The sequence below is a fragment of the Sinocyclocheilus anshuiensis genome, unplaced genomic scaffold (assembly GCF_001515605.1).
Source record: "Sinocyclocheilus anshuiensis isolate Anshui unplaced genomic scaffold, SAMN03320099.WGS_v1.1 scaffold891, whole genome shotgun sequence".
Lineage (NCBI taxonomy): Eukaryota > Metazoa > Chordata > Actinopteri > Cypriniformes > Cyprinidae > Sinocyclocheilus > Sinocyclocheilus anshuiensis.
Genome location: NW_015546076.1, coordinates 529,868 through 541,005, shown reverse-complemented (window position 1 = coordinate 541,005; position 11,138 = coordinate 529,868). Strand labels below are relative to the sequence as shown.

The 11,138-nt window shown below is 36.1% G+C and overlaps 1 protein-coding gene across 1 annotated transcript in view; it reads left to right on the top strand.

The window, feature by feature from the left end:
• Positions 1–11,138, top strand: part of LOC107699904 (cell adhesion molecule 1-like) — a 214,404-nt gene that overhangs the window by 156,096 nt on the left and 47,170 nt on the right. The window contains exons 5-7 of the mRNA XM_016501352.1: positions 5,502–5,660; positions 7,541–7,637; positions 8,302–8,474. Coding sequence (XP_016356838.1) covers positions 5,502–5,660; positions 7,541–7,637; positions 8,302–8,474 — 429 coding nt within the window. The remainder of the gene's footprint in view (positions 1–5,501; positions 5,661–7,540; positions 7,638–8,301; positions 8,475–11,138) is intronic.

Below are 11,138 nucleotides of genomic sequence, written 5' to 3'. Positions count from 1 at the left end.
TTTTTTTTTTTTTAGATTCTTTGAATAGAAAATTCAAAAGAACAACATTTATTCAAAATAAAATTCTTTTGGAACATTATGAATGAATAAAAGCGTTAATTTCTTACCCCACGATTTTGAATATGTATCATGGTTTTCACAAAATATTAAGAAAAAATGTTTCTTAAGCTGCAAAGCAGCATATTAGAATGATTTCTGAAGGATTTCTCAAGGACAGTGAAGACTGGAGTAATGATGCAGAAAATTCAGCTTTGGTATCTCAGGAATAAATTACTTCTTTTTTTTTTTACTGCATTTATGTGGTCATTGGTGAGAATGAGACTTCTTTTCAAAAACGTAAAAAAAATTTACATTTAAAAATGTACATTTTATATATTTATATATTTGTGTAGCACTTTTTTACAACACGTATTGTTCCAAAGAGCCCCATTGCGGAATCCACAGGCGACAATGACAACCCCTTAACATGGTTAGGTGGTTGAGGTAGAAACCTTGCGAGGACCCAAGGAAGTCTTGCTGGTTTAGCTTGTTAAAATGCCTGGTGGGGACACCAGCACACCAGCAATCAATGCTGGAAACCAGCATCCAAACCAAAACATAGACTATAGGGTATGTTCAGATAGAATGATGAGGGGAAAAAAAACACAAGATTATCTCAAAAACAACACTTTTTACACTGTGTGCGCTTTATTACTGAATTGAAGTTCTCGATAGTCATCAGCAGATCTTAGTAAAACAGCGAGCACACAGATAAAAAACATTGATCCAACGCTGAAGAGCTGTCGCACCATCTCTAATCCTGCCGTTGATCTTCTGCCAGTTCCACCAGGCAACCCAATCTTAGAGTCCCGCGAGGAAATCGTGAGTGAGGGGAATGAGACCGAGATAACCTGCACCGCCATGGGCAGCAAACCTGCTTCCACCATCAAATGGATGAAAGGAGACCAACCACTGCAAGGTCTGACTCCGATCCAAGGAAGATTGTTCAGATAAGTCTGCTGTGATTACTGATGTCTCTGATCTGCACACAACACACCACGGTCTAGATTCTGACTTTGTAATGACTTTTAATTAAGCCTTCAAAAGGTGTATCCAGTGAATTGACAAGAAGATCACAACACGCAGGTCTCTGAAAGAGGATTTTTGGTGCTTTCAGTCAAGCTTAAATAAGTAGCTTTGAATTAACTCCAACTGTTTACCTCCCACTCAGCAAATGCTGCCCACATATTAGTTCTCGCTGGTTAAGGCAGTGCGGGCTGGCATAAACGAGTGAATGTGCAGGCTGGTTAATGTGCTTATAAACAGCTTTTCTCCATTAGACAGCAGGGTGGGACTGTTGAATAACATTCAGATAGACTACCTGGGGAAACAGAGGCAAACATGGCAGATGATATGGCACATTTTAACAGAATCTAAGTTTAATGTGTCAACTGTTTATGGATTACAAACATCACAGCTTCATTAACTGCAGTGAAAACAGTCAAACAGTGGCCTAAGGCAAGAGATTTCGTCTGCTAAATGGATCAAATAATAGCTAGCACACAGTAAGGATCACGGAAAGCACACATTAAGGTAATAATGACTGGTTTGTAATTAAAGTGTTACTCTGAACCACACCAACTTTGTTGTCATTACACCATCGATTGTAAAGCTTTGGGTGATATTATTATTAAGTGTAAAGCAAAATTTTGACTCACCTAACAATAGAATTATTTTATTTACCAAATTTCATATACTTTATGTGAATGTTTTGCCATACATTTTATATTTAATGTTTAAATAACAGCATATCGTTCCACTTTGGTCTACTAATTTAAATAATCTCTTTATATTTTAGTTTAGTTTATATTATATTAGTTTAAATTTTTTGTTTATTTTGCTTTATTTTGATTTCAGTTTAAGTTTTAGTACTTCAGCATTTTTATTTCAGTTAGCTAGCAATGCAACATTTCTAAATTTATTTTACTTTTTTTTTTTTTTTTCCTTCTAATATTTACTTATTTCAGTTACTGAAGATGTTTTTTAATAGTTTTAGTTAAAAAAAAACAATAAGTTACACGAACATTATAATTGTCACAAGTGCCTACTGTGTTGGAGCGAGGAACGAGGAGAACGCAGGAGAATTACAATTAGCAGTAGGCTATTTAATAGTGATGTTACGTTCAACACGGAAGCTCTGAAGCTTATATAAAAAAAAAAAAAACACATTTCACATTGAAGCACTGTATTGGAGCTTGATTCATTTTGAGAAGCACGTGATCTATGACGTCCAATGCTTCATTCGCCTGAAAACCACGTGACTGCTTCAGTATCTGGTTCAAACAAAGCGAATCTCAGTGCTGTTTCCTTTACATTGTTACATTTTAATGTGTTAGCATTGTTTCTTTTATTATTTTTTTTAATCGAAATGTATATATTGAGCTCAAAATTAACCTTGGCCATGAAATAACAGTCTAAGGACTGAGGCAGACTTAAAATAAACAGATCATAGATTTAATTAATTAATTTGTTTTATTTATTTTACTTATTTTAGTGCCAGTACACCGACACAAATGAATGACTTTGACAATAAACATTATTTATATAAAATACGATAAAACAAAGAATCAGTTGTAGAACCAGATGTGAAACCAGCGGCTGTAATGGAACATAGCACTTTGTAAGTTGTTTATTATTTTTATGACCACTAGATGGCCGCAGAATAAACCGCTTTGAGTAATAAACCTTTTTCCGATACAATTGTGTTGAAAGCTTCGCTGGTTCAGAACGCTTCACTTCGCCATCACTAGTATTTAATAATCCACAGAAACACACACGTAGCACAGGGGATTGACGTTTAACACTGGGCGCTAGACACAGGAAAACACTGGGCTTAAGGGTCCCCTGAAATGCTTAGAAACATTTGTTACTCTGTGTTGACGTCATTTTAACTGAAACAGGAAGACAGGGCGTTGATGAGAAGCTGAAGTACGATGTGACGTCAAAAAAATCGTTGAGCCATTTTGGCAGAAGTGACGAACTGCAAGCTTTGAATGCGTATATCTTCTAAATGCGAATTTTGTCACTGTTTTGGAGCACACTGCCTTATAGATGACCTTAAGACTAACATATTGATACTAACACCCAAAAAACTTTAATTTTGATTTCATGGGGACTTTAAGTAACTGGAACTAAATGAGGATAATCAGGGAAACACAGGTGAATCAAATGAACACAATTAGACACGGGAGAAACTGGGTCACGGGGAGCACATGGGGAGCAAAACAAACACACTGACAGTCCATGGGCATGACAATAATGATCATAATTCTAATTAATAATTGAGTTTTTAAATATATATGTCTAAAATTACAGTACAGTATGATTAAACTGCAACAAGCAACACTGTAATGGGGAAATGATGGTTACCGTGATATATATGTGTATATATTTTTTTTACAATTATTCAATTACAAAATTAGTATGATCCTTATTGAAAGGTCTTTGTGCTTTAAAGTGTCTTTGGTGTACAGTAACTGATGTATTTTTTGTAACAGTGTCTTAGTATGCGCTGACAGAAGAGAAGGGAGATGAGCTATAGGTCAGTGCCGAGCTGTAATTATTTCCCACTTCATTAGGTCCAAGTAAACCGTCATACTTTGTGCTGCAATTAACTCAATGCCCTTGAGTCTAGAAATTATCTTAGGATGAGGGCTAACATGATGGGCAGTAACCCTACAGGCAGCTACTGACCTCTGAGCTGCTTCATATGAATTCATCATGGTCACATGTCCATTAAATCACAAAGAGCTAATAATGTTATATTAAATCAGTGCTTATAGCAGCAATGTTATTTTAGTATTATTTATATACTCTTATAGTAATTGACATTTTGAATTGGCTTTTATTTTTATATTTTTAGCTTTTATTTTAATTTGTCATTTTGTTATGTGCTTGATGTTAGTTTTTCTGTTTAGCTTTTTTATTTGTTTTAGTTTAGTCATTTAAGTACTTAAACTTATTTCAAGTGTAAAGTAATTTAACCTTATTGTTTTTTTTAGTTTGTTTAACAGTAATAACACTCTACAAACAGCTTTATATTTTTAGCTTTTATTTTAATTTGTCATTTTGTTATGTGCTTGATGTTAGTTTTTCTGTTTAGCTTTTTTATTTGTTTTAGTTTAGTCATTTAAGTACTTAAACTTATTTCAAGTGTAAAGTAATTTAACCTTTAAATTTTTTAGTTTGTTTAACAGTAATAACACTCTACAAACAGCTAAGCAGTTAGTTTAACTACATTTCTCAGTAGCAAGATGGTAGCGTCGCTCATTATCAGTATCAAAGCTATATTTTGAAGTAGCAAGGTAGCGCGGTTACATTTTCCCTATTAATATTTGAACAGTCAAATCATGTTTCAGACAGTTCGCTCACACACTGAATCATCTGAAGCAGTTTCACATTTATTAAAACAGTAAAATTAATATTTTAAAACACAAGAGGACAAAATGAGCACTGGATGAAGTGGAATATTTACCTACAATCAACTTAAGCCAAACCTGCAAATGCGTCCTATCGTTTGCCAGCGATTAAAATGCTCTTTATTAAGATCAACACCTGCAGCTTGTGAATGCCTTAGTAGTGCAGATAAAGACATTTTCCCACCAAAAGAGTACTGAAGCAGGTGCGGGATCATGATTAAACTCCAAAATAAAAGACATGAAAACATGAACATGAAACAAAACCCAAACCCCACATTACAGTGCACAAAAACACCAACAGTATCAGAAATTACCTTGACTTTTTGAAAGGACATTTTGAGATATTTAAATTTATAGTACTGTGTCATAAATAAGACTCGAATGAAATATCTTTTTCTGTCATAGAGCTTTTGTGCTGTTGTTTTCTACTAAACATCAAATTACAACAAGCATGAAGGTCACCCCTAAACATAACTGTCACTGAAGTGTAAGCAGATTGTTTGAAAACATACAAATGACATTGGTGGGTAATTTGTATGAATTCATACAAAGCGTGAAATAGTTATGAATTGCCATGAGATCTTGGGACTCAAACACCTTTTGAAAAAAGCAGCTTAAACTAGCCTGAACTGGTTTGATGGTTTGCTTGAAGACCAGTTTAAACCACCTAGGACCAGCACGAGTAACTGTTGTCTAGCTCATGTCATCTATAAATAAATAAATGTGGCAAACCCCAAATAAAAAGCATTTAATTTTCACACGGTGAACAAACTGTCATGCAACCCTGTGTTTTATGTCCTGTTGTGATTTTGGACGTCACACACAGAATGTGCCCTACGTACGCTGTATTAAGCATAAGTGCTCGGTGTGCACTCAAAAGACCTGTCTCCCACAATAAATGAATGTGAAATTTGTCTGGAGGTGACTGTATCATTCCTCGTGACACTCCTCCCTCTCTTGGTGGCACAGTGTTATTATGAGCAGGCCGGGATGGAGAGAGCTCGCTTGTTATGACTGACATGTCACTCTTGCGGCCGTTCCCAGGTGAGGCGACTATCGAGGAGTTATACGACAGGATGTTCACTGTCACCAGCCGGCTCAGGCTCACCGTCTCCAAGGAGGACGATGGAGTGGCCGTCATCTGCATCATTGACCACCCAGCCGTGAAGGACTTCCAGGCCCAGAAATACCTGGAAGTGCAGTGTGAGTCATCTTAAGATGAGGAGAAAACTTTCAGCTCTACAATAGCCTCGGTTTAATCTTCCCACCTGTCAATTTGACTGGCATTGTAATGAATGAAAGAACCATTTGTTACACAATTAGACTGTTTATGAGGAAATTAACAGGAATGAAGGCTAGGATTTGGCTTTACAGGAATAGTTCACCAAAAAATGAAATGATTGAAATTATTATGTTACATTTGTTTTTGTTTGTGGAACACAAAAGGAATTATTTTCCACAATTAGACCGTTTCTAAAGAAATTAACATGAGTGAATAGTCAATAGTCAGTAGTCAATTTAACACGGTTGAAAACGAGGCTGTGAGGGATAGACTTACACTCTTTACAATGGCACACACTGTATTAAGGTACTGTTGAAAGTTTTTTTCAGAAAGATATTCCGTCAGCTGAACAATCGGTATGTTGTTAAACAACAGTACAATCCATTGAACACACTGTATTTCAGTCCCTCACAGCCTCGTTTTCATTCCTGTCAAAAATTAAATGTCACTAGTCTGACTAAAGTCTATAGTTCACATTTTTAAGTATCTCCATGCAGCTGTTCTCCATAAATGACAGTTTATAGTGACCACACAGCTAAGCTCCAAAAATGAACAGCATTAAAGTGGTCTGTATAACTCATACACTCGTACAAAATATCATTTTGAGACATATGATAGCTTTATGTGAGGAACACACTGAAATTTGTTTTTATTGATCGATAATCCTCCCCTCCAGTGAGCTATAACCTGATAACTGAGTTCAGATCAGTGAACAAATCATTTTTCAGTGAGCCGATTCTTTTCAATGAACCATTTCTTTCAGACTGAACGATTTGTTCATGAGTCAGAGTTCAACTCTGTGACTTAGTGATCCGGTCGGTGTTTACAGCTCACTGGAGGGGATGATTATGTGAATAAGAGGTTAAATCTCTCCCAAAGATATTATGTGGATTCAGAAGATGTGGAATAAAGTGCATGAATCATATGGATTTTTCCAATGGTGCTTTTTTAATGCTTATGTGTCAGTGATCACTATAAATTAGAGAAGATCCATTTTTAGTTGTTCTACAGAAGAAATAGTCACATGGTTTTAGAGCAAAAGAAATCAAGTGAGTAAATAATGACGGAAATTCAATTTTGGGGTGAACTATTCCTTTTAAACCGGCCGAGGTCTAGGCATTTGCTTTAATTAAAACAGACCCTTTCATGTTATGCGTAAGCATGAAATGCTGTCCGCCAAATAATGCATTGATTAAGAGCGTTTGCCGCACTCTTTTTTGTTGCACGGGAAGTCCTGGAAAGGTTAACCTACCCTTTTGTAATCTTGGCAGAATATTAATTTATTCAGATAGCTTACTGCTCAGGGTGACCTTTGAGAAGAAAAGGCAGGAGGGATCAGCTCAACTGTAACAGCTTGACATTTTGACTAACACAGATAAAAGAGAAGAAGAAAAAACATTTTACAGTACTGTTAAATTGACTGTTTAAATTCATAGCAGTGTCAGAATTCCTCACACGCTTTTCGCAGTGTCATGTTCACACATTTGTAGGCTCACTGGGTTGACTTAATATGGTGTAACGTGAAAAGTGAAGCTCAGAAGAGCAGCTAAGATCTGCCGCCTTCGTTGTACAGGTCTTTGGATTATTAAGCATGAATACATAATACACATGAATGTATAAATGTGAATGCACAAATGATGTCCAAACCTGCCGGGGATGTTTTCTAATCAGACTGAGAGGCAGGTATATGGCCTTAGAATGATAATTAGATGGAATACAATAAGAGTTCCGAGCTGAATCCACGTCCTGCAGTGCAACTGGAAATGAGTGTGTTTGTGTCTTTGTTGTGTCCAATGCACAGATAAACCAGAAGTGCAGATTGTAGTGGAATTCCCAGAGGGTTTGACCAGAGAAGGGGAAAATCTTGAGCTGACATGCAAAGCTAAAGGAAAACCGCAGTGAGTCCAACGCTGGGCCCTCGGGGCACTTTATTCATTTCATATGAATTTGTTTGGTTGCTTTATCAGGCAGATAATACAGATGATAACAAGAATAACTTGGATATACAGACAGGTATGCAAATATGTACATGGTTTGATGTTGATATTTCACTTATTTTGTATTTGTTTTTTTTTTTGTGTTTCTGATAGACACAATTTATAAAATCTATAATTTCTTATAGATTTATTATAGTCTCTTATTAACAGACAGATGGATAAATAGGCAGTTTTTAAATAAACTCTTGTTTGTTACAGATAGACAGACACACACACACAATTTATAAAATATATTGTTTCTTACAGATTTCTTATACTTTCTTATAGACAGACAAATAGATGGACAGACAGCGACAGACAGATAGATTGAATCAAACATACAATTTATTGATTTAATCCAGTAATAAAAACTAGTACATATTTTATAATAGAAATCAGCTCATATGTGAACTAAAACCGGACTTTGCAGCTGGGCTTTGACAGCATCATGTGCGTTTGTTTGCACAGGTGCTGATTTTACAGCAGTGCTAAAGTTGTCCTGAATAAAGCACATTTTCTTCTCCTCTCTGCCTCTGTCTGAGCATTTTCACACTGAGCACTAAATGATTACTCTGATGTTTTACAGGCCTCATCAAATTAACTGGCTCAAAGTGGATGATGATTTCCCCTCCCACGCCGTGATTACTGGCACTGATCTCTTCATCGAAAACCTTAACAAGTCCTTCAACGGAACGTACCGCTGTGTGGCATCTAACTTAGTGGGAGAAGCCTATGATGATTACATCCTTTATGTATATGGTATGTAACTTGAACTTAATCTGCGTCTGTAAACAACAATCCATAAGAGCAGAGTTTCCCAGACGGTTAAATCTATGGTCTAGGACAAAATGACACTGTTAATAGTTAGTTTTCAGTATCAGTCTAAGTCTTGGCTTAATCTGTGTCTGGATAACCAGCCCTTGATGTCTACATGCAATTGGCTGTGTAATGTTGTGTTGTGACTAAACGGTTTCAAGTTCCTCATGCATTTGCTTTTCAAAGAAGCTTGATGTTTTGTTCAAGACAGAACTTATTAACCCTCTATTGCACGATGCTGCCTCTGGCTTTTCTTCATTTAATGCCAATAAAATGGGTAATAATGAAGGGATGATTTAGGATGAACTAATAAAAAGTTTTTGGTCACACAACATATTTTTCTGGCATAATGCACCATGTAGAAGACGTATATTTTTGCTTTGGAAAACTGCCTTCATTGGAGGATTTTTATTGATTTTTTTTTTTCATCCTTCAAAAATATGATTTATATTTCTTAGTGAGTAGGCTTTATTTTAAAACATTTTGAGCCACATAAATTATTTGTATGTTTTGAGGAATTGTTTAAATATGTTTTTTTGCCCCGAAGCAACTCTGTGCGACAGTGGCATATATATGAATGTAGTGGATATGGATTCACTATAATGCAGTTATTATTTTAGTTGTTTTAGTGTCAACCTTTTTAGCATTTAATTAATTTATTTATTTATTTTTAATGTAATAATAAGTTTATTAGCTTTGTTCTTTACTATTTCTAACATCTTTAGGACTGTGACATCTGTATAACAAAAGAAAAAGAAAAAAAAGAAAAGAATAAAAGTCTCTCAGAAATATTCACAAATATATAAATGAATAAAAATAATAATTTCTTTCAAGTGTTGCACAGCATACCTAAAAGGAAACTTCCATCATCCCGGATTATTTAAAAAAATTTGTGTTTGATTTTACTAATGAGATCCATTTTATGCAAGACAAGCGAATCAGAAATGTCTTTTTCAACATTGTTTTCATAAAGTAAGCAATAGAGGGTTAATTGTTTTATTGAATATGCTTCACCTGAGAGTTTTTCATAGTACTTGTCTTATTAACACAGGAAGTGCATTGTGTTGGGCACATGTTTATTCCTTAACAAGGGCTGACAGCTGGATTTTTCAAAGCTTAGGCAATAATTGCTATGACAGTGGCACTTGAAGCCTGGGATTTAACAAAGCTTTGCTTTGCTATAGAAGAATTGAAGTGTTGTTATTGTTTAAAGCAGGTTGTGTTCAGAACCGCTAACGGACTGCCAGCTGCAGCTATTACTGGCTGTCCTGTTGAGCTGAAGACATTAGCCTGAAGGGATGGAAGAGGGTGGCTCGTCATTGAGGCGTTCGGTGCCACAGTTATTAGCCTCTGATAATGCTGATATCAGAGGCAGGTGTTTGGGAATGATGTCATCAGCGTCCCATCTGCAAATGGGAGAGTTTGTGTGCATCTCATGCCTGGAAGCAGTTCCACTTCCAGGCTAGTTCAATATCTGTCACCTCTACCTGAGCGAGCACCACCTGCTGATTACTCTACTTCCTCTCATTTCACAGGCTCGAGGAATTTGGGTCTATTTGCAGAAAGTGGGTGTCTCAGAAAAGAGGAGATTTATTGCCGTCTGGCTTCGTATAAGTGGCAGTTTTTAGTTATAATCTCCTAAGCATTGTGTAATAAGTGAATGAGGACTTTGCAACCATAATTATTTTCAACCATAAAAAGCCTTATTATAATGGAAATTATATGCATTTGTAGTGTTACCCTGAGAGTTGCTTTTTCTCTTTAGTACTGCTCAAAATGCTCATGCTTTTCGGTAAATAAAATCGTTGTCTTCTGGTGCATTTCTAAATCAATTTACGCTGGCAATTGTCGAGCATGCCCAACCTCAGAGGACTGAAACAAGCAGAAAGACCTCTTGTAGCTTGATAATCCTGGGCACACTATACTTCTACAGCCTGTCAGAGTTAATTTTAATGCTGCTTCTCAAGGGATGGCAGCTTTGTTTTTGCTACAGAGCATTTCCATTTACTGCCAATTCAACCATTTAAAGCAGTGACTTGTGTTGAGCAAATGCTTATAGCTCCTCAGTCTTTTACTTCGTTTTGTCATTCGTTTTTTCATGAAGCGTTGAACAGGAAGATGTGGTCGTAGGAGACATTCATTTCGTAAAATCACAGAAAGCGTGTAGTGTAATACTAGTGAAACACTGGTCATGCCAAGACAATGGCAGCAGTGTAACGCTTTCTCCATTTACACCATTACTGCATTCATGGCCTTCACAAAGGGGACTGTTTTGATGTCGGATCAAATGTTTTTTTAGGCTAATGTGAATTTGCAAAGGGACAGATACATGTCACAACCTGATAAGCTTGTAGTGGAGATGCTGAGAGTGAAAACCCATCCTGTTACCGAAGCCTCTGGCACAGTACTCAGGTAATTTGCTCGAAGAAAAATGATTTATTTTTTTTGGAACTTGAAATTGGAACTTGAAACAACTATATATATATATATATATATATATTGGGGATGTCAACGATTAATCGATGATCGATTAATTGTCGATAAGAGATGCAATCGATTAAAGCTATCGATGGTCGATTAAGCTATTTAATTTTGGGCTGCGTGCGG